The sequence below is a fragment of the Dermacentor silvarum genome, chromosome 7 (genome assembly GCF_013339745.2).
Source record: "Dermacentor silvarum isolate Dsil-2018 chromosome 7, BIME_Dsil_1.4, whole genome shotgun sequence".
Classification (NCBI taxonomy): Eukaryota; Metazoa; Arthropoda; class Arachnida; order Ixodida; family Ixodidae; genus Dermacentor; species Dermacentor silvarum.
The window spans coordinates 77,319,406-77,344,343 of NC_051160.1; the positions used below are offsets into that span (position 1 = coordinate 77,319,406).

Sequence of the window (24,938 nt, forward strand, 5' to 3'; positions counted from 1 at the left end):
ATCCTACAGGAAGACTTGGTCGCTGGGCCTTACGCCTCCAAAAATATTTTATTCTGTCACCTGAAAATCTGGCCGACTACACAAGGGCGCTGACGGCCTGTCTCGCTACCTGGTAGACGAGCCTGACGACGCCGACAGTAGTTGCGCCAAGGGCATTTTCCCTCTGTCTCCCTTCGCTAACATCGCCGATGAGCACTACCGGGACCTATCGCTGCGAGCACTCATCGAGCGTCTGCGCTCTACACCTACCGACGCCTCCGTTCGCCGATATGTCCTCCAGGGCGGCATTCTGTAAGTAAGGAACTTCCTCCCTGACGCATCTGAACTTCTTGTCGTGCCAAAACATCTACGACGGACTGTGCTCTTTGAGATGCATGACGCACCCACTGCAGGACATCTTGGGGTAACCCGCACGTACGACCGCATCCGCCGCCGCTTCTAATGACCGGGTCTCGTTCCCTCCGTCTGTTGGTGCCTGTGATCCCTGCCAGCATCGGAACACACGTCAGGTCCACCCTGCCGGTCATCCCCAGCCGATCACCGTCCCTGTGGAACCGTTCTTTTGTGCTGGATTAGACCTACTCGGCCCCTTTCCCACGTCATCCTCTGGGAACAAATGGGTAGCCGTCGCAACTGATTATGCCACCCAATACGCTATCACGCGGACTCTCCCTACCAGTTGCGCCACTGACGTCGCGGAATTTCTCTTGCGTGACATTATCTTTCTTCATGGCGCCCCGCGAGAGCTGCTTACGGACCGTGGTCGTAACTTCCTATCGAAAGTTATCGCCGACGTTGTGCGTTCCTGCTCCACTCAACACAAGCAGGCTACGTCATACCATCCTCAAACCAATGGCCTGACTGAGCGGTTAAACCATACCCTTACCGATATGATGTCCAAGTACGTTTCCAAGGACCACCACGACTGGGACATTGCCTTCCTTACGTCACATTTGCGTATAATTCTTCCCAGCACGACACCACCGGATTTTCTGCCTTTTATCTACTGTACGGTCGCGAACTGACTTTGCCCCTTGATACGGCACTTCCTCCTGCTGCGATCTATTCAAGTATGCGCACGACGCTTTCGCCCTCACCGACCATGCACGCCAGCTTGCCCGCACTCGTCTGACGGCCTCGCAAACCACTCAGCAGCGTCAGTACAACGCCAGCCACCGTGACGTACAGATTTCGCCTTATGCGCTCGTGCTCCTGTGGCCGCTCTCTCGTCACGTCGGACTTTCAGAGAAGCACCTTTCGCGATACACAGGGCCCTACCACGTGCTGCGCCAGGTAACGCCTGTGACGTACGAAATTGCACCTGTCAGTTCGACCGTGCCGTCTACTCTGGCATCTAGTGATGTGCATGTCAGTAGGCTCAAGGCCTACTACACTGCTTCCGAGTCCGGCGTTTAATCGCTCCGGGACGGCGCTTTTGCCGCTGGGGGTAGGGCTACGGAACCTTATTTGCGATGACGAAGAGGCGAGCAGTGTGAAGAGGACGATTAGAGGCTAGCGCCGGCTGTTGCCTGTTGGTCAAGTGCGGCATATTTGCTTGTAAATATACTTGTATATAGCTTTTCGTCTGCGTCTTCCTACGTAACAATATCTTAAGCCGACCGCGGCCTTCGATGTTCTCCTCGGAACTCAAAACAACACCTTCACAAGCCCATACAAAGGGGGCCCAAACCGGAGGGTTAGAAGCCGGTACAGGACGTCGACATCACTCTACGAATAAATGAGGATAGTAACACCCCAAGGGTGGACTCCATCCTCTGCTTCCCCGCACACATGAGGCAGACCGAGGGTGCCCCACCCAACCTCAACGAGCTGGTCCACAGAGCTGCGCGAGGAGTCGTTGACCAAGCACCTGCCGGGTGGCGTGGCGCTAAGGGAATGGAGAATCGGACCCTCCCTCATATAACGAGCTTACGAAACATTTTACATGTGACGGAGACGATATCCTCCGCCATATGGGAAACTAGGCTACCACAGGCGTTAACACTCAGGTTACTCCTGGTCGGGGCATACCCTAACCCGGCATTGTTACAAATAATCTACCCAGAGGTTTAATCGACCAATGTTTGCGAGCTGTGCTCAGACCTAGCTAAGTTGGAACACATGGTCTGGCGGTGCCCCGCGCTACGCGGTGGCGACGGCGACACGTCATCCAAATGGGAGGCTGCCATAATGAGCCCCGATCGTGAAACACAGCTATGGGCTGTCAATCGGGCCCGCGACGCATTAGAGAGGCTTGGGCTTCCTCTACCGACGGGGAAGCGGCCCGCTACGTGCTGACGCGCGTTCCGAGGGACCTGAATAAAGCTTTAGCATACCATACTATACGTAAGGAAATGAATGGCTCACACCCCCTTAATGAATAGCTCATAGCCCCATAAACGCGACCTCCCCATTAGGACGACAGAAGAGAAGTGAAATTCTACGGCGGAATGATGAGCGGCAATGGAGCAGGCTGTAGAAGAAGACGACGACGACGAACGTGGGAGCAGTGGCACGAGCACGAGCGCAACCCGAGGGGCGCCAACCAGCCAGCTGCGGAAGACCACGACGACGCTCGAGCCAACGCTGATGATGATAGTTTTCCTCTTTCACCGACCGCGAAACAAGTGAGCCAATAAAGCTTCGCTTGTACGAGCCATGTGTGTAGGAAGCAACTTACTTAACCCCTGACACAAAGCGAATATAGGTCTAGCCCTGCATTCTTTCTACCTAATATCAGAGTACTTCTAATATATTAGTCAGAACGTCCTACTTGTGACATTTTCCTTTGCCATGTACCCATTGTTATTGTTACTGAAAGCTGTACCTGTTCTAGTTCATTGGGCATACGTGTTTCGTTTATTAGCAGTGTGTGATGTGAGACTGATGCAGAAATTCAAATGTTTATAAAAATGTCGTGTTCATCGGAACTCAATGCCCAGCTTTCTACAGGCTGTGTCCTTTTTTGCAAGCCGGCTCGCGGCATTTCATTCGACAAATACCAACACGTGTATAACATTTTCTGTCCATGTCGTTTGCACTCTTCTAGCGTGCTTTTTTTGCTTTGTTCAATTAAATGTCACTTTAATGCAGTCGGAACCTTAAAACCTGGTGGAGACATTCTCTTTAGGCATTACTTACCGCAGAACACTTTAAATGCTGGGAAAAAAACTGTGAGCCCTTCCACTGGGGTGGAAATGGAAGACCAGCGAAGCTGTACTATGGTGGAAATTATGAATTTACAATCATGACTATTGAAATGTGATGGTGTTTTTTTGGTTAGTTAAACTAGTAAAGAATGAGGAATATATATGGTCCGGTGGTTTTCATTTATTTAGTGACCACGGGGACCGTGGTCTTATGGTCGCTACGGTACACCGCCATAGGGTGTACGGGAAAGGTTGGCACGTTCTTCATAAACACGTCACCAACGCCGCAGGCGCTGTGTGCGAACGCGAGCAAAACGCCGCCGCCGTCGACAACAGTTCGGCGCGCTGCGAAGCATCAATTGCAATAGCAAATTAGTAGCGAGCTATACGGAGTAAGGATAGTAGTTTTATCGGTTGTATAAACTTGGACACATTCGCTTACTAACTGAATTAAAGAGGAAGGTGTCAGCGCGCACACACAAACATGAATAGATCACCCTGGATGACCGCACACAACCGCTGTCAAAACGCTTTCAATCGCTTTCAAGATACGAAGCGCGCGACTGCGCGTCGCCGCGCAAAGTACAGGCACGCAGTTAATTGCTCGCAGAGCAAAAGTCGCACCCCCTCCCTCTCGCGCTGCCTTCCCGCTTTCCTCCTTTCGCGTGGGTGATTGAGTCACCAGTTTCCCTTGCGCCCGGTCGCAAGATACGCATTTGGTGCGGCAACTAAACGGCGCCTCCCCTCCCTCCTTCTCGTCCCCACATGGCTTTTCGCGTGAGGCAAGAAATCGCGCTTACTCCCTGCCGTGCGTTTGCTCACAGCTTCACTGACTTCACAGCTTCGCAGTAAAAGTGAGTGTTATTTAGGGTTTCAAACTATCTGCATTTCATTCTCGAAGAGTATGTGCAATGGGAATTATGTGCCACTTAGTTCTTGTCAAGAACAGTGATGCTAACATGGATTTGTTTACGCAACTGTAGATTTTAGACTTATCTATAAAGACACAATAATTTTGGCAAGATCTTGACCAAATTTCTTTTTGCACCTGATGTTATTCAACTCCAATAAACCGAATGATTTATCAATTGAAAATATCAAAGAACAATATTTTTGAACTATATAGGGTGTGTTGGCAGACATTTCAGATTATTTTCGTTATACAAAAGACAGCTTCACTCGTTTATTTTCTCTGTCCCCTGCTTTTTACAAAGCACCCGTCACCCAATCTATATAAGGATCATAAGGGTATAAGTAACGCCATCGCTGCATAACAACCCCCAATCACGCAATGGGATTCCAGTACACTACAAGAAATTGGAAATTGCCCGTTTTATATCTTCTATAGCTAATTGGGAAATAAACAACATACCAAAAGCTACAAAAGTCTAGCATGAGTTTGCCTGAGGCCATGTGCGAGTGCATGAGTTCACCAAGCGGACGTTTTAGCAACACTACATCACTACACAACACGCGAGGTAATTGAGGCTTGAGAAATTCGCGATCGAAAAGATCAAATTGATCAGTCATCCATCAATTGCATTGCCTGAAAATTTTACTTTCTTGTTAAAAGATAGCGTCACATAACGTTATCACGTTTCATTTTTCTTTTTAATTTGCTTGGTGGCCCCGTGGCATAGCTTTAAAATGTAATAAAGTCTGCGCACGAAAGCCAGTTTCATGCAGATATAACAAAAGCGACTTATAGAACGTGTTGTGCACCACCAATACTTCATATTGTTCAGGTTGGTCGGTTTTTAATTTCACAGTTCTAAGTACCATTTCGCATACTCTCTTTGTCCCCAGGCACGTTTCAAGTAGATGTTGTACCCTACGGCATTTGCAGTAACGAAGCACTTCGGACATTGAACTTCGTCTTCACGTGGATGACTGCAAGCACAAGTGATGGCATGTGTAAGGGCCTACCCTAACCTGAAGTTTCCAGAAGCACTTCCTCCACCCGTGTAGGATTGTCGGAAAGGGGGAAGACACGGGGGGGGGGGGGGTGAGGGCATGCGTGTCCCGCCAGAGGGTGGATTTTCGGGTAATGTGAACTGACCGGTTGTCATAGGGAAAGGGTTGAGGAGGAGCTACAGGTGTCAAGACAGAGTAAGCATTGGAGTCCGCAAGGTCATTGTTGTGGTCTTGATCCTATGCCTGCACCATGCAGTTGACAGCCATCTATCTTCCCATGTGGAATTTTTTGGATCTGCGAACAAATACGTCACGTTTCTGGAAGCTGTTGGAGCTGCTTAACCGTACTCAGGGTCTCAGTAGAGATGGGAGCATAGTCAACGTTAGGCAATTTGTCTAGGATTTCTACCTCATCATTTATAGCCTGCAGCTCAAATAATAAGGGATATAAAAAATTCGTTGCATAGCGGCGGGTAGCTTTGACCTTAGGGTGCGTCGTACTTGGGAAACGAAATTGTTCTGCTGCTAAAGGCCGCGTTTCCTTAGATTACCCAGCCTCCCACAGGCACGTACGTTTCGTTTGTTGGTTGAACCCATCAGCGGAGCTTTGTCGTCTTCGTAGTATATACCGTTTACCGTATGGTTGCTTACGGCAAAAATGAAGGAGGGACGGGGTCATGGGTTCAACAAATATATATGCACAGGCAGGCTCAGCATATAGAAAAAAAAACACCATACGCGCATCGGGGAGCGGCGCTCCCCTTGAATCCGTCCCTCCTTCATTTTTTTTTTTTTTGCGCTAAGCGACCTTATGGTCAACGGTATGACATGAACCGATTAGCCCAACAACAAGTTTTATTAGTCTTCGTAGTAGTTATTGGTGTGTACAGGCACGGTGGAAGGTTGTCCAACGTCGTACATATGGTATAAATGTCCATAGAATTAGCAATGGAGCTCACTCACTTTCTTTCGCGGCGACACATGGTGCTATACATAATTCTGCTTTTACGTTGTTTTCCTTACAATGTCCAACACATGGTGAGAGAACAGCGACTTGGGCAACGATACGCCAGTTCCTTGACTCACTGGAAGTGTGCATATTTTTTCAACGTTTTTTTAGAGATAGGTGAGATTTTCTTGTGGCCCCAATTAACATTACAATATTACTTGTTGCCTAAAGCATGCTTAGACTAAGAGGTGATTCATCCTAATTTGTACTATTTTAGCAAGATTTTTCCACGTGATATGGCACCTATACCTCGCCTCATGGTTAAACCGAGCGCGTAACAGCTGAGTGGGGATCGTAGAAATAGAAACACTTACCTCTGATAACCCACGTAGTAGGTCCGGTTTATGAAGAACGTTTCTGCAGCAATGTCGCTTATTTTGTATACCTTGCACAATATCTTCGTTTCCTCACTCGTTGTTTTATGTCCTTATTGGTTCCGCTGTGTTCACTAACTGGAAATAAATGTAGGTGGAAGTAATTCTGTATTTTTATTGCGCCATATCTTACCACTTATGGGAGTTCTCACAATTATCGTTAGTGCCGGTGCTACTGCCTTGCTGGAGATGCTGCTGTGTTGAAACATATGTTGCTATCAAACCTCAACCACACTGGCTTCGTAAATGAACATTATACGACAGTATCCACGTTCTCTAAGCATTTTTCTCTGAGATTTATATAATTTGTTATAACGAATGTATGCGTAACCTCTTGACTGGGTTTATATGTGGCAACAGTGGAGTGATGTTCCTTATTTATATAACACCATCCTTCAATCAACCAACAAGTACATTATTGGCATGGTACAGGAGTGCACGACAGCCCCTAAAGCCGCAAGAACAGTTTATTAAGTTTATTAAGAGTGTAGGATATTTCAAGAGCTGCGGATAACACTTAAAGCCGCTCTCACTCATTTTATAAGATGAATTCACACGCACACATACATGCACGCATACATACATATTTGTATGTGTGTGCGTCTGTTATTAGGAGATATTGAATTGTGCTCCACTCTTATTAAGCTGTTTTCCGTTTTTAGGGGCCATCGTGTGCTCCTCTACCATGCCACTCCCCTGTTTGACCTATTTAATCTTAGTATCCTTGACGCTTTCACAATATGCATCAACCAAGCGCAAAGTTATTCTTTTTGCCAGCAGTGGTCCGTAATTTGATGTACACTTGAGAGACACATATTCCAGAGCTCAGTGTGTGTAAGATCCTACGAAAGCAATGTTAGCGAATCATAATGCTACCTGTTGAATGTTTGCGAAATGAGCCTTTGGAAACTATACTGTGGTGTATACGCTTTAGCACTTGGTCTTCTGATGCTACATGTACGCAACGCTAACGGTTAAACACTTTAGTGTTACCACGCACACAGGCTGCCGGACGGCGGCCCTTACGTGTTTTTCTGGCCACGAGCCCCCCGCACGGCATGCAGCTCGCGAAATTATCTCAGTGTGTTTAGAGCCATCGGTCCCGCATACCAGCTGCTCTGCATACAGTCACCATTATGACGGCCTTTTAGGCTGTGCCATAAGCGTTATATTCGGTTTTATATGCGTAAATTTTCTAAGGCAGTTGAGAGCCATAGGTTTCGCATACCAGCAGCTCTACATACGGTGACCTGAAGGACGGCCTGTGGGGCTAGACATAAGCGTTATGTTCGGTTTTATATGCCCAAAATTTTCGAAGGTCGTTGAGAGCCATCGGTCTCGCATGCCAGCTGCTCTACAATGACCTGAAGGATGTCATTTGAAGTGATGCCAGAAGCATTATGTTCGGTTTTATATTCGTAAAGTTTTCTAAGGCTGTTGAGAGCCATCGGTCACGCATACCAGCTGCTCCCCATAGAATGACCTGAATGACGGCCTTTGGAGCTATGGCATAAGCGTTATGCAAATTTTTTATACGTGGAAACTAGCTGGAATCTGGCCTGATCGCGGGCCTTATATATCGAATCGAAACACACGTTTCTGATACACTGGTATGTTATTTGAAATATGCCCTCGCCCTTCCATGTAAATTCACAAAGCCTACCACTCCGATAAATACACTTCGGATCTCAGACACTCAAGCTAGAGAACGACGGTGCATCAAGCAGGAATCCTATATTTTAGCAAGATTCTTATTTCTGAATTATTTCATCAGCTATCTGTTACTATTAGTAAATTGTCAAACTTCAATTTTCTGGTATGTTTGGTTGCACGCACTAACGCTCAAATGAAGTAATGTTGCCAGCTATAAATAGAATGGGCTACTGGCACAATTTAGACCACGTGCTGTTATTTTGTAGTCCTCAGCCTTTTCATTAGAGGCAGCCCATAAAACATTAGGTATTTGTAACGTGCGATGCAGCATGACCAGCCTAAGTTTGGTACTTATTCGTATTCTTCAAGCTTGCCTAAATTTTGATTATATGCATACAACGCCTTTGTAAGCTGCACAAGTTTTAATTTTTACGTGATAATAGGTAATAATTTTTAAAGCGCACTTTCGGACGTATTATTTCACTTCGTTATGCAATGCTAGGTGAGCGCGCACCCCAAGTGCCGTATTGGTGAAGCAGCGCACTGACCAGGAGAAAGTGGAGACACACAAGAATACTTGGCTCTCCACTTTGTCCTGGTGAGTGCGCTGCCTCACCATTACGATATGATTATTAATCACCCACTCGCCCAACTTTCCACATTATAGCACGTTTATCGATCTTCACATGTGAAAATGCAAACTACCTGAAATGTTCTTGTAAGTAATAAAATCTTGTAGCAACGTGCGCACAACGTGTGATATATGCCGAGAAGGTCGCGTAGTACACCTCAGCCATTCAGAGGAGGCGATATTTAGCCTAACTTTGAGAAGCCGCACGTTTTAAACTTTCTTGTCAGCTTCACTGGAAAAGCGGGGCATTACATTTCATGAACGGCTGTGATATTTTATATTTGGAAGACCTACGCATGTGGTTTTTTTTTTTCGTGTATATATCTGACATAGAGCAGCCCCTCATTTTCTGATGCGGCCAGCTTTAACTTACCATCAAATGATTGGCGACCTTTTACGAAGTCACTGTAGCTTTTGACAATCTCGCGGAATGAAATTAGGAAGGAGCCATTTATGCATGTTTAAAGTGTCCGGGCAGACGTCCTTCGCTGTCTTTCTTTATGGAAGTGTGCAGTGCGTTGTAAGCCAGAATCGGTGCCTGAGGGCCAGAGGAAACGTAGTATGGTTAAGCTAATTGTGTGGGCAGTACTTGCTGTTTTTCATGCAGCTATCGCGCTGGAAAATAACGAAGCCCAATCACCGCTGGTAAAAAGAGATGACACCCCTTCTATAAAACAGGTAATGTCAGTTAGATTTTTTTATAAGAACATGTTTCCTGCTGCTTTCTTCCCTTGCTATCATAACATTGACTGAAGGTCAGTTTAAAAGAAGAAAACATATTAGAAATATCAAATGTCTATAGTTCTTGCCGACAAGACCAATAATGCCGTGTCGAAATTATTTATTCTGATTCTCTTCTGTCTTATACGCGTGCTGGTCGACTCGAGAAAACTACATGAACATAAAAAGTGAAATTTGTTTGTAGTGCCCATGAAGCGCACGTCATGCGCGTAACTCGTTTAGCTGCTAGGTTTTATTTTTCTGCAGGAAGATCGTATTTGAATAAAATACAGTGCTCAGCCAGATAATGTGTTCAGTTTGGCACCGAATACTGAGTCACCACATGTTTGTGCGAAATGCATTTCCATACTAAAACACGATTTTATGGCATGACCGAATTATCACTAAAATATGCTTTAGATAAGTGGCAAGAAAAAAATTGTTCACAAACAGCGCTTTGCGTTACAATTCAAAAGAAGCACGTCGTTCTATTGGGCTTTATTTATTGTTTCTCATTAAAACTTAAGTGATGCACTCTGTTCAGAGGGGCAATTACGCATACTATTAAAAACCATGCAGATTGATGCTCTCAGCATGCACCATTTACATTAGTTTCTTTTTCGCGGCCGTTCATCTAAGCGGTGAAATTCTCGTGTGAAGATGACAACATCTGAGCTACGAGTATGTTCAGCCAGGCAGATATTATGAGAGCAACCGTACTCGCTAATTAACTGCGGTTGAGAGCAATATGCTATGTCTAATCGTGGACGGTATAATAGTAAATGAAATTAGTGTGGCCACGGATACGTAACTGTTTTCTGCGCATCTTGTCTTTGGACACTTTTTTTATTCCTGCTGCTTTGTGGCAGCAAAGCAGCACGACGCAGCGCAAAAATGGCAACGAACTATTCGCACTTTAGTAAGACAGGCCAATAGTTTAAAGGATTTGAACTCGTAGTACGAAATAGTTCTCAAACAAATACGAACAGTTCAGTTATAAAACTACTTCTTAGATATGTACTTGAGGATCTGAGTGTTGAAAGCAGTTTCTCTTCTTGTTGTTCGACAGATCGGTAATGTATTATATCGCAGTTAAGAATTGCTACAAGAATTGATGTTGAGGCCGTCGGGAGGCCACGTGATAGATAATTTTGTCTGGTGTATTAAACATTTACCCAGTCGAGCGGCAGCAAGCCAAACATGAAGCAGACAAGTCTATCGAAGAGCCGATAAAGCGTAATTTATTCACGGTGTATACAAATAGCTTGAACTATTGAAGTTATAGAGACTCCGTAATTAAGGGTTCCGCATAAACTTTAGCGAGCTGGAATCTTACATCAACATACCAGTAAGTGATAGTATTCACCATCAAGTTATACCGCAATGTGGCCACTGTGACAGAAATAACAAATACACAGCATAATGCTTAGAAGCCCTAGGTTACAGACGCCGTACTACAGGATGCAGTTATTCTTTTTTGTTGTTGTTTGCACGAAACATAACTCACTTCCTTAAAAATGTAATCGTGACAACTGGCCAGATACAGCTACTAGGATACCCACGTGGAGGTTTACTATATATTCATCCTATCACTATCGTGTGTTCTATGTGTCCCACACAATGTTTGGCCCGTCTGTCTGTAGCTTCCAACTCTCTACATAAATCTAATAAAATGAGCTACGCCAGGAGCCTCTTCACGACTCATGTTGCACACTGCATAAATCAGCGGCTCTTCAAAAGTTCGCTAACTTAAAAGCTGCGTTGGACCATATCCTTATTACCTTCGACTCTTCTTCTCCAAGCAAAATTCATACTGACGTCAGTAGGATAGGAATCGGAGCACTGCTCGTATAACAACACAATAACGCAGAACACGTTGTTGCTTATGCGAGTCGTTGACTCACCAATTCTGAGCGAAATGACACTGTAACAGAACAAGAATCTCTAAGGACTGCTTTCGCTATCCAGAAATTTCGCTGTTTTACTAGCAGTTGCCTATTCAAGATCGTTATCGACAACTATTCTTTATGCTGGCTTGTAAGCCTTCGGAATCCGTTGGTCGTCTGGCACGATGTGCTCTACGAATTCAAGAATGTAACTTTGTGGTAACTTACAGGTGTGACCACAACCATGCTGACGTTGATTGCTATCCTCGCCTTCAATTGGCAACGACACACTGCGATGAAGACACTTTCGACAACTAGTCTTGCTTTCATTGCTCCTATATTCCCCAAGGTTGCCACATTTTAGCAGGAACAGCATAACAACCTACGCAACTATGGCACCCAGAAGCTTGATTACTTAATACCAGATTTCTTACTCTAACACCCCAATGCATTGTCAGTTATCGAAAGAAGCACTTCTGGCCATGCCCTGAGAAAAAAGTATGCGCACCTACCTATTATCATTTTACTTGGGGCGGACTGGGTAAGCAAATGATCACCTTTGTTGTACGAAATTGTTGTTGTCATGTTTTCAATACTGTTCCTTATATCGTCTAGTGTTTGTATAGTTACTCTTGAAATCATCATATCTTACATATATTGTGCATCCTTGCAGCTAAATGTGGTTTGCACTACTTTTTAACTTTTTATAACAATGAATTGCCGTTTTTGGTTATTTTGCTTTTGTATCAAGTGATGACTGTTCCCTTTTTTGTTATTCTCACTGAGTGTTTGTGATTATGGGTAGCTAGCGCTTTGACAGGCATTTATTAGCTTTTTTCGCCAGCGTGCACGGAAAATCTGTACATGATTTTCCGAAAATAAACAAAACTTCCAACTTCAAACCGAACCTTGGAGCCGTTTTTATCGTGGTCCCACTCCCAAACCCAGTGGACGGTTATCTATTCTTGATGGCCTGCTATATAAAACTAATGGACATTTTCAGTAGGCTGCATCGATAGCGGCGCCACCATTCAGAGCGAAGCCACCTTTGACCTAGTCCGCGCATCCTTTCGATAGCGCCGGCGCCATAATGGTTCTCTCTGCAACAGCGGTGTACTGCTAGTTGCTTGCCGAACGCCTTCCTTCAGCGTGCTTGTGGCTAGCTTGGTGTATGTGTTTGCGTGCGCGTCAGTGGGTTCGTGCGTGCGTTCGTGCATGTTTGCGAGTGGGCGTGTTTGTCTGCGTGTGTGCAGGCTGCGTTTGTGTGCGTGTATTGATGCTCATGGGTGTATGTGCAGGTGTGCACTATGTACATGCGCGTTTGCGTGTGTGCGTGCGTCACAGCGTGTGTGTGATGTGCTTGACAAATACGCAGTGTGTTCCTACGTGTTGGTGTGTATGTGCACGCGTACAGCTGTTTGTGCTTGTGTCCGTGCGTATATATGCACGTGTTTGTGAGTGCACGGGTACGTGATACGTGCGTGTACACATATTGAGTGGGTAGGTACGTGTTAGTGTGTATGTGCATGCGTATACCTGTTTGTGAGTCCGTCCTTGCGTGTATGCATGTTTGTGTGTATGCCCGTATGTGAGAGAGAGCGTCTGCGAGTGCCTGTTTCTTTGCATGCTTGCATTTGTATGCGCGCATGTATGTATGTGTCCTCGTGTTTCTGCATGCGTGTTTGTGTGTATCTGTGTACCCGCGTTTGCACGGGCGTGTGTGCTTGTGTGGGGATGTGCTTGTGCCCGGGACTGTGTGTTTCTGTGCGCGCGTAAGTATTTCATGCTGTCGTAAGCGCTTAGTTTATATGCAACAAACAACTTCCATTTTGACACAGGGATTGCCATGAAAATGCTTTCTGCATTCATGCGTACTCATATCGGAACTCCGGTATAAACATTCTGATTAAATGCCTAATTTCATGTTTCAGACCTTCTTACGAATGTGAAAGCGAAAGCTTCCTTTAGCAAATTTCTACTTATGACTAACTTTTCTGTGGCAATTTTGCGGACTTTCTCGCCAAAATCACGACGCTTTTATTACACTTTCCAAGGCATCGCGGCGGAGATGACAACCAATATAGCGCCGGCAGATACCATGTGCCAACCCTGAAAGCCAGGCTTGGTATCAGGGCCCCCTAATATTCATAAACATGCCGTGCCGCCGTTTCCGTCTTTGGCATCTTTTGGCGAAAGTGTGCGCCGAGCAGCTCCCGTCAATGCGAATGTGAAGGCGTCATGTGAATGTTTCGTTTTTAACAGCGGAGCTGTTTATTACGGGCGTAAAGTGTTTGCTGATTTTGTAGCGTTAGCTACACTGGCCTAGCCAAGGCCGTTTCGCGCGGCACATCAAGAGCCGTGCTGCGCATGCGCAAGGATCAGTGATGTCACACGGCTTGCGCACCGGAGCCACCGGAGCCGGCACCTCTCGCGCACTCCGCCGCCGCCGCGCGCGACTCACCGCCGCCGGTCTGCGCATTCCAGAGGAGTGACGTCGTCGCCGTGGTAGACGCACTGGCGCCGGCGCGCGCTCGCTGTGCAGTCGCCGTCTGACACTGCGCTGGAGCCGCTGCGCTTCTGACTGGCGTTTGCCAGTGTGGTATAGCCATGGAGAAGGAGAGTGCAAATGCTGCTCAACAGCGCAGAAGAACGGAGAAGCTTGACTCATCGGCTCCCGAAGTAGTTGCCTGGCAATTAGCGGTTGAGCGTAGGAGGAATGAACAGAAGAAGGCTAAACGTGCTGCGGAGACACTGGAGCAAAGGGACGAACGTCTAGCAAAGCGGCGTCGCCAGGAGGCTGAGCGACGTGCCCGACCACCCCTGCAGCGACAACAAAACGCCGTCGATGACGTCAAGGCTCGCCGATCGACTGAATATACTGTGAAACTCAGCGAAAGCGCCAGTGCGACTCGGACCTTCAGCTGAACCTTTGCTAACGCTACGTATATCCTGGCAGTAGCCGAGCTAAGCCACTGCAATTTAAAAAAAAAAAAATGTGGGCCGATCCTGGCGGCAGTGCAGAAAGTGTCCAAGCACAATGGCACATACCTCTGTGAACTAGCCAAACTGAGCCTGTCAAAGTCTAGTTAAGCATGGTTGGGATTAGTTAAGCTTAGTAATCGATAGGCAATTGATAGCCAATCAATAGCTAATCGATAATCGATCAATAATCAATAAATTCTGGAAATGCTGGCGATGACTTCGTAGTGCTTAGCGTAGCCCAAATACGTGGCCAATACCTTGCGATAGCCAATCGATAGCCAATCAGTACTTAATATATAATTGAGAAATAATCAATAAATTCCGGAAAATGCTGGGGATGGCTTAGTAGTGCTTAGCGTAGCAGAAATACGTGGACAATACCTTGCGATAGCCAATGGATAGCCAATCAATAGCTAATCAATAATCGATCAATAAGCAGTAAATTCCAGGAAATGCTAGGGATGACTTGGTAGTGCTTAGCTTAGCCCAAAAGCCAGGACTAGCTAGGTGCCCATCAGCTCCGCTGTCTCTTTGGCATTGCGCCTCCAGGGCAAACTACGGTAATTTCTTTCTTTGACGCTCTGATTTATTTTTCCTGGTTGTCGGTGGCGAGCTGCTAGTGCGCTTACTAGGAATCCTTTGTCAAGCATTTTACGATTGTTTCACTGCCTTGATCATGCTGCAAAAAAGAAGAAAAAATAAGACGAAAGGTTGCAGTCGAGAGTTCTGCGTACCCTGGGACTTCTTCAATAGGCAACAACAACAAAAGGTTAGCAAAGAAGGCGTTGCAATAAGGGGCTTACATAGCTTCACCGCATCACTGCCATGCAATGTGGTGAAGCGTACACGTTGTATTGTTGACAAGAGTGAGAATCGTGCATGGCAGATCTTGTACGCAGAACCCCCCGGCGCGCTCTTCCAGCTCTAATCTAGAGACCACCCCTGAGACCTTGTGCCATCCACTTTATCATTATCTCAAATCCTGAGGCCCCATTGGCAATTTTTATTTTTATGCTGGCGTGCTAAACGATCTCACAGCAATATATAGCTGTATTGCGGCGAAGTTTAAGTCAGCCATTAGCAACATATATAACCACAGAAAAAAGATTTTGCGCTTACCGCAGCTTTGTTCATGCTAAAATTTAGCAAAGAGATCACATTTCTATAGCCTGGATCATTTTTTGTAACACATGGCTTTGGTACTTTCCTAGTTTGTCACGAAAGAAATAGCAAATTTGTCTTCGTCTGCATCTCTCAGATGCACCTCGAGCAACTATTGGGAGCGTATCTCGAAGGATAAGGCTCTGCCTGTTTGCACATAACAGAAGTGACATAGGGGTCACTTTTTAAACAATACGTAGACATATAAATCTTTCTGCGGTTATTTGCAGCTTTGCCAAGTAAAAAATCTGCGAATTTGTCTATGTCTGCGCTCCTCGCTCTTGGTTATGTCTGAAACACTCGAGAGAGAGAGATGGAGAGTATTGTGCATGCATTGGTTTATCAGAATAAATTGTGAGCGTTTGCCACCGTAGATTATATATTTTTTTCGTTCTTCTAGTTTGTGGATACACAGGAACCAATATGGACACGCATATCAACCGAAAAAACAAAGTGTTATGCAAAGTAGATGTAAAAGTGACCTCTGAAGGAGAAAATGTTCAGTTTAATCGATCTTTCTACATGGGCTATCACAAGTAAGTTTTCCTCCAAATAAAGAGATAAACACGTTCACTCACCTTCATTTATTTATTCGTCAGCTGGACAACGTACACCTGCACCGGCAGATTTGACCAAGGAAAGCAGCAGGAAATACGTGTTACAGGTGAGTGAAAGTGGAGCTTGTTGCTTTACCTTGTCGCAAGTATAAATCTCGAAGTTAAAAACAGGCTTTACTTTTCGCATTCGACAACAATAAAGTCAGTTGTCTGCACTAATCTACAAACGCTTTCATAAAACAACAACTGTAACGAATTTTAAAGTAGAATCATGTTGACGAATGTGTACCGTGTGTATTTTTTCCGGTCAGCGTTTTCAGCAGCGACTATTGAAAATTTACTCGTCAGCGCAAAATGCGCTTTCATGTTTCAGAAGTTGATTGTACATATTTGCCAACTTCACGTGAAAATATTATTGCGTATTCATATACATGCACGGCGCGAACAGTAGTTTATATTCTGGAGTGCATTCAAGCACCAGCGATTACATTTTCATGTACGATGAGTCATGTACAAATATCCGAGGCACTTGTCCCGTAGATATAATTGCGACGAAAAATCACTGTGCTTGCCTCTATAGTCCTGCTTTCAGTGTTGTTGGTGTTAACGGTGGGCACAAGCCCAGTGAAGAGTTCAATCCTTAACTAGCGCCCTCGGCAGTTCTTCCCCATCACTGCAACATGACATTATCAGTATAAACGTTTCAGTGACACATACATTAAATAGAATGGCTGTTGCTTTTCATGTATAATTAGTTAGAAATTAGGAGTTTCTTTCCGCAAGCTGGTTTCTCTTGTGTTGTTGTTTTAACAGGTCCGCAAAGTACCATGTCTACATGAACATTAAATAAACCTAAATGGAGCGGCATTTTTGAATTATTTCAAAAATGCCGCAAAGCCAATCGTATTGCTTGCCCGAGTTACATCGCTCCCCAGTACTACCTAGAATTGCCTGAGAAAATGGACCGGTCGGCCACTGCAAACTTGAAGCAATGTAGACGTTTAGCACGTTTTTAGCACAGTAATTATGTTTCCCCCTTGATGATCACAGGGCCCGACACTACCGACGCAGTTCAATCGCGCAAAACCGGTAATTGTTTCAGGGTCCCTTTTAACATCCCCTGAAGTCGAAATTATTGCGCAAACACTAACTACGACGTTTCAACGCTCCTGTGTGGTTCGCCACTTTTTGCTAGTCTGTCATACAGGCTGTACAGTTTCCTGGGATTTACAGGTCTGAATCCTCAGTGTGCGCCACTGTGAAAGTGGGTGCCCAACGTTAGTGGTTGTCGGCAATAGTTTTGAGACATACGCTTTAGCTATGAGTGATCGACCATAACTCAAACTGTCGCTTTTAAAACTATGCACTTGCCATAGTCTTAGCAAATAATATTTATTCTGTTGCTTGAACCACTATCACTATTGGATGCTGTGAAGATGTTGGAAATATGTGACTGGCTTATAAATAATTCAATTGTTGAAGGCATTTACTTTATCACGCAGATGCTTTGTACAGCTGCCTACGTGGTCTTGTGAGAAACACCTTTCATTTCGAAGTCAAATTTGCGTCCAAAGGTCGCGACTTACTTAACTCTCAAAGTCGCTCAAGCAAAAATTCTCGTAAACTGCTCATGAACCTCATCATTATTCCTGTCGATATAGAAAAGTCGTACTTTTTTACATTTATCTCATTTCTTTAGTGAGATAATTCATACCTGTGCACGTAGAGAAGTATCTTTTTATGTCTTTGTGGCCTTCTTTTATCACCGTTAGTCTTAAGCGTGCTTAGCTGAAGGGGTTATACCTTGATTCTGGTTTCATATATGACCGAAGTTTGCAAAAGTTTGTACCCCAGAATAAATAATTGAAGGTAAGCGTCTGGCATGTCAAGAAAATTGACAAGTTATTTAGCTCTATAGCTCAATATCAAAACTGGCGTACACAACGAACGTGGCCGAGTGTTGCAATCGTAGGGCAGTTACTCCAAGTAGGCGTTCTTGTTTTCTGGCACGTCTCACTTCTTGGTAGGGCGGCGGGTAATACGGTTGAAAAAATTGTACACTTGCCTACTGAGAAAGTTGCAGGATAATAGAGCGAGACGATCCGTTTGTGTAGTTGCGACTAGCGCAGTAATATATAGAATGAAAGGGGGATTTATTGAAGCTCGTCCGAGGGATCGTAAGTGGCTTTTCATGCGCAGTTCTAGCTCTTGGCATCAGCAGCTCGAGCTCGGGTCTCGCGCTGAAGCGATGGCAGTGACCACAGCGCTCCATGCATATTCCCCACTACAATTGCCCCGCGGCAAAGGTGAGCCATCCTGGCGACCTAAGGTGATGACACGACGAGGGGGTCGTGGTACGGCTTCAGGCGGCTGATGTGAACCGTGTCGCGGCCACGGCGGCGCTTGTCTGAAGATGGTGTCATCGGTTCGACCACATAGTTCACAAGCGATGTACATTCGACGATCCGGTATGGACCCTGATATTTTGGAGCAAGCATTGGGCTAAAGCCTGGAGATTGTAATGGCAGCCGAAGCCAGACGTGAGAATCCACAGCGAAGGACTGTGTTGGCTGATTGTGGTCTTGGCGATCTTTTTGGATGCCTTGGGTATCCGATGTGAATGAGCGGGCCCGTTGACGGCACTCTTCAGCAGGTCGAGCAACTTCTGATAGCGGGGTGAATTCAGAGGCGTCCGGGTGATACGGAAGTACGGTGTCAAGAGTAGAGGATGGTTCACGTCCATAAAGAAGAAGAAATGGTGAAAAGTCTCTGCAGCCACCTCAGCACACGCCAGAGGTGCGGCCATGGGAGCCGGCTGGCACGGAGATGTAAGAGCTTCGGTCACATGCTCTTGCATCATCTGCCGGATCGCTGGAGCCAAAGAGTGAGAAGGCTTCTCCGTGGTCGGCAAAATGGAGAGCTGTCGGGCAACCTCCTACCACACAAATTCTTTTATCTGCGTCAGCAAAGTTGTCTGGTTGTTGACAATAACCAATGCTGCTAGCGAATCTTCTGTGGGTGGTGGGCGTCGAGCTAAGATGCGTTGTTTCCGTAGCTCTTGAAAACTTTGGCACAAACTGATAACGTCGGCCACGGTACGCGGATCCTACGCTAACAACATTTGAAAGGCGACCTCATCAATGCCTTTCATAATGTGTTTTATCTTGTCCTGTTCCGCCATTGACGAATTCACCCGCTTACACAGGTCAATGACATCTTCGATGTAGCTCGTGAAGCTTTCACCGTGATGCTGTGCGCGCCCACGTAGGCGTTGTTCAGCGCGAAGCTTGCGCACAGCGGGGTGCCCGAACACTTCTGCAAAACTGGTCTTGAATGCACTCCCTGTGGTGAAATCGTATTCGTGGTTTCGAAACCAGAGGTTCGCGACGCCGGTTAAGTAAAACAACACGTTGTCCAACTTGGCGGCGTCGTCCCACTTATTGTGCTGGCTTACCCGCTCGTACGATGACAACCAATCCTCCACGTATGATCATCGAGGCCGCTGAAGATGGCAGGATCACGCTGGCGCACCACACCAGAAACGATGAGCGCTGGAGGCTGGGGTATATCTTCCTGGGCGGTGTCGTCAGGCATAGTCACAGCAATGGGTAGCGTCCGGCTTCGGAGTTCCAGTTTTTGAGCTTACCCAGTACTTCCACCAAATGAAAGGGGGATTTATTGAAGCTCGTCCAAGAGATCGCAAGTGGCTTTTTATGCACAGTCCTAGCTCTAGGCATCAGCAGCTCGAGCTCGGTCTCGCCCTGAAGCGATGGCAGTGCCCACAGCGCTACATGCATATTCCCCACTACAAGAGAAACACGTATTCTAGCCATTAGAAGACGTTCGCCTCTTGGCAGGGACTGTGTGTGCTGCATAGACATAGGCACTTTAGCCAGGATGCTAGTTGACGTGCACGACATCTGAGTTGGCTCCAAGTTGTTTTAAGACGCAACAACTATCAAGGTTAATATTCAACTGTCATAGGCTGCACCGTGTGTTCATGCATCGAATTATAGAGCTCTGAAAACAGTCATTCTTGTTCTAATTTTATACATTAAACGCTGCGACAATGAGTCCTGTTTTGTGCGTTTAACATAGCACTGCTTCTTCGCAATATATGCATCAACTAGCTCACCTAGCCAATTTTTGCTCCATTGAGTATGCAGAACAGAGTGAAGTCGTTCATTCTTCATAAGCATTATACTCACATTTTACCCAACATAGAAAAAACATTGAACACTAGTAGAGAGCGTTGCCTCCATGGCTTACTAGTGGCAAGACAACCACTCTGTAAACAATGTCAACCACACTATTCTGACAAAAATCGGTTGTAGTGGATATATGACTCCACGAAGGTGTTCAATATTACCTCCAACCTAGGAGAACTCACATTTTCTTTACTGTGCCTCTAGTGCTCGGTCTCAAAGAAACCCGTTGAACCAAGAGAGATTTGAAAGCGAAAAGTGGCATAAACGCCCTCTGAAATCTTCACCCTTTTGCTTGTATGTCAGCTTTCGCCATGATTGGCTGTAACTTAGTGAATATAAGCGTAGATCAAATACCGTAAATAATAGCGCATGCAACTCTATCGAATGGAATAGCACGGAGCTTAAATTCTAGCTTTAAAGTTAGGAATAAGTTAAAAGGTGTTTCAGCTTTTGTGGTCTGCCTGTTCGCGGTCGGCCCGTTAGGAATGAAAATAATGTATTCAATATTTGGGTCTTCCATTTTTTTTCGAACGTCCATCATCGTATTTATTTTCGGCTCTTCAAATTTAGCGCGCTCGATGGTGCCTGATCCTCATGCCGTGAGCACGCCGGATTAAACATAATGATTATTCAGTTCGCTTGTCTCGACGTAATGCGTTGGGATTAGCCCTTTACAAGCCTTAAGTAACCAACAATGTGCTTGCAGAATGCCACAATGCTTCTTAACGATGCCTAAGACATGCCACTTCACGCCTAATGCTCCACTTTGTATTTGAGGTCAGTCACTACGTGCGCTTTCGCAAATATTTCGATTGCCGCAGATAGACGTATTTCATTAGACAGAAAGTGACATATGTTAAGCGTTTTTAAGGCGGCCTATGGCGTTTTTCAGACGTCCTGTTGTTACTTACGGCTTGGGTCGGGTTAATGCTAGCGCATTTGCGTCGGATGAACACAATAATTGACGACTAGGCTTTTGGGCGCCTTCCCGCACGTTACTTCGGCTGTGCACTGAGTTGTATTGAAATACATTACAATAAAGGATTTGTTTGAACTGCTTGTGTCTTTATCCCTTGATTGACGTGTGTTGCCTACAGGCAACATATCAGAATACCCTTCTGTTCTGGCCGAGTTTCGGTATTAAGCACTAAGTTTTTCGCTAAATGTCTTCCGCCAGCACTCAACGAAAGGTAACGAGCGTCATTTAGTGGCTTAGAGCGGGAACACTGGACGAGGAAGAGCAAGTTCGGCACATGACTCGTTTTCTTTTGAAACAGTAAGAGCCACGTTTCGAGGCAGCAATTACAGACTGACGTAAGACCTCGAGCTGAAGTGGTATCACACACTAATGTTAAATGATATATGCGCCCATGGTTCAAATATGACGAAAGCTGTGTCTCGAAATTCCAAACGAAAGCATAGGTGGCCTAAGGTGAAGCACATTTACTGTTTTCTGTGTGGTGTTTTTCCCTATCGCTGAAAAATATTACTCACGATATTCTTTCCTTTCATTGATTATGCTGATTATCGATGTGTTTTGCATATTTAGAGAGAAAAAATTATCGTATTAATATCTGTCGTCAATTAGTGGTTATTTGCGTATCTTACAGTACGCACTGCTCTATGGCAGAATGGTGGGATCCTAATCGTGCCACAGTCTATCGCACACAAGGCAAACGTGCCCTAGCGCATTCTGCAGGAAGTTTTGTTTGAAGGCGTTCGTTGCGCCAATGTGCAGAAGATGTTTTCGCTCCTCCTTTGTGACCTTTAATGGCCGATGTTTAGCTGCCTCCACTTGCAATGTGCCACACTTTGACTCAGCTTCCGCTTGACGTAATTCGGTAACTGCATGACGCTCTCTTTCGCCTCGGTTTCTGACTGACGCATAGCAGGGTCCACATGACACTTAGCCCGCGTTCGTTTGCCCCCCCCCCCCCCCCCCCCTGCTTACTTACAGCCATTGGCGTTCCTCCTCTCACTCAGCAGCACGGGTTTGCGCATCGCTTCAGCTGCTGCAGCTAAACGAGCCTTACGGGCTTCCTTTCATTCAGCCTGTCATCACCATCGCATCGCCTCCGCCTTTAGGCGACACTCTTCAGCGCGACGTCCCAGACCACCTCGCTGACGGCACTTCGTATATTAAACTGCACACGAAATATCTGAACCTATGGAATGCAACAGGAAATGTGCGAAGTCCTCCACGCCGGCCACAGTGGGATCTTCAACCACCAAGCCCCCCCCCCCCCCCCCCCCCGCCTCTGGCGGCCCGCCACCAGAAAGCGTCGACACGCGAAATTATGTGCCACCTATGTTTCTAATGGCTCCTAACGTGCGACGTCACACCATCCTCTCCTTACTACACACAATCTCTTCGTCTCCTTCTCACCTCCTCTTCATCCTTCTTTCCTGATCTCCACTTGTGATGCCGCGCACTTAATGCTTCCTCTCCACTATTTCTTCCTCTGCCACGCCACTAGGTACACGATGAACGCCACCGGGTTTTCGTTCGCATGAGTGTTAACGATGACGAAATAAAAGAAAAAAAAAACAGCCGTCCTTCTGTCCCTTCTGTCGGGCTCGTCGGTTTTCTTTCGCTCGCATGTTAACACTTTGTAATTGCGCACCCAGCCTAGGTAATTATACTAACCGTTCTCACACTGAAATCGTGTGCCATACCTACTTCAGCAACTCTCAAAACGTTTCTTCATAAGGTATTGCAGACGCTTAAATTCGAACGTCCTCACTGGCAGATGTGATACCAAAGGCTCTTGGTGAAAGCCGCAAATTTAGGTCATAGAGCACTGCTCGATAAGCGTAGTTGTGACGCATGTTTTAGGAAGAATTATTGTTTTGAAATCGTTGCATGATACATTTATCGTTCGGCTTTAGCTATTTATTTTGAGTGCCTCTAAATTATTCTTAGCGTTATTTCAAATGAAGTAGTAAACAATTTTAGGAAAAAAATATTGCAAATGATCAAACGTGGAGTCATGCAGAGTCCAGACACGGCTATGTAGGATTTTTTTTCTACCACTGCGCTGAATACGGTCCTTTAAAAAAATGGTTGGCGACACTAGTGCACCAAAGACTTCAAAAACTTGTTCCAAATCTTTCTAATGACACAACTTTGGTCTGCATGTTTGCAAAAATTTGTGAAATCTAACGCAAAACGAAATCACGCAAAAATGCGTGAAAAATGCGTGAAATAGGAACCGCGCGCGTCTGGTACGAGACGCACGAACACGATCTGACCAACTGGGACGTTTGCAAAGAAAAACTGAATGACTTGTTCGGCAAGCCCTTGGGTCGTCAACTAGCCGCTAAAAAAGAACTTGGCTCCCGTGCGCAGTCATCTACTGAATCATACATTTCGTATATTCAGGATATTCTAGCGCTTTGCCGTAAAGTTGACTGTAACATGTCCGAAGCGGACAAGATCGGACACATACTCAAAGGAATCGCCGATGACGCATTCAACCTCTTAGTATTCAGGAACTGCGCCACCGTGGATGCTATTGTGACAGAGTGTCGGCGATTCGAACAAGCTAAATCCCGCCGTATCGCCCAGCAATTCACCAGGCTCCCCAATACTGCCGCATCGTCATCATGTGAGGAACCACTACCTACGTCACAATCGCCGGTTTCGAACACTTTGACACGGATCGTTCGTCGGGAACTAGAAGCAATGTCACCAGCCCCTCTCGTGCCCGATGTCTCGACTGCCAACCAGCCTATGGTTTCATTTATTCAAGCCGTGGTTCGACAGGAGGTCGCGAATTTGGGACTCTCCTCTGTGTGCGCTGTTCGCGTGCCACCAGTCGCACAAGTCACACCACCAGTTCCACCAGTCGCGCCGCGGAACCAGCCCTTTTACTCGCAATACCGCAATCCCGCTGAGTGGAGGACGGCGGATGATCGTCCAATATGTTTCGCGTGCTCTCGAGTTGGGCATATTGCGCGACACTGCTGGAGCCGTCAGACGTCATCGACTCGCTGGAGCACCCGGAACCCTCGTCCTGAAGGCTACTGCCGTACAACATCGTCGCGCTCTCCACCTAGTGACACGCCCGACGTCGACACTCGCACCAACGCACCAACGACGCGGACTGCCTGTCCCGCTATCCCGTGGATCCACCCAACAGCACCAACCCTGACACCGATTCCTGTGTCATTTCTATATCTCAGTTAAATAATTTCGGCGATGAACAGCGGCGTGATCCGGCGTTACGTTCCATCATCAACCGTCTCAGTTCCGGGCCCCCTGACGAGTCACTCCGGATGTTCACCTTACATAATGGAACTTTATACCGCCACTGTGTATACTCCGAAGGCCCTGAACACTTGCTTGTGGTGCCCTCCCACATACGTACTACTGTCCTCCAGCAACTTCACGACGAACCTACAGCAGGTCAACTTGGTGTAACGCGCACTTATGATCGCGTGCGGCGTCGTTTCTTTTGGCCTGGGCTTTATCGCTCCCTACAGAAGTATGTTGGCCGCTGCGAACTTTGCCAATGACGCAAGAGACCACCGACGCTTCCCGCCGGCCTTCTTCAGCCTATCGATGTCCCAGTAGAGCCGTTCTTCCGCGTCGGCCTCGATTTGCTCGGACCCTTCACTACATCAGCATCAGGGAACAAATGGATCGCTGTCGCGACAGACTATGCCACGCGTTACGCTATTACGCGCGCACT

General features: G+C 46.3%; 1 protein-coding gene across 4 annotated transcripts in view; it reads left to right on the top strand.

Annotated features, from left to right (window-relative positions):
• Positions 1-24,938, top strand: part of LOC119458245 (uncharacterized) — a 162,165-nt gene that overhangs the window by 118,100 nt on the left and 19,127 nt on the right. The window contains exons 1-3 of one of the 4 annotated variants that reach the window (XM_037720076.2): positions 9,191-9,408; positions 15,880-16,015; positions 16,079-16,143. The exons of 2 other annotated variants lie outside the window; for them this stretch is intronic. In XM_037720076.2, the coding sequence (XP_037576004.1) occupies positions 15,903-16,015; positions 16,079-16,143 (178 nt within the window). In that variant the 5' untranslated portion in view covers positions 9,191-9,408; positions 15,880-15,902. Of the gene's footprint in view, positions 1-9,190; positions 9,409-15,879; positions 16,016-16,078; positions 16,144-24,938 lie in introns of those variants that run through there. One more of the 4 variants, XM_049670899.1, reaches the window with a different exon arrangement.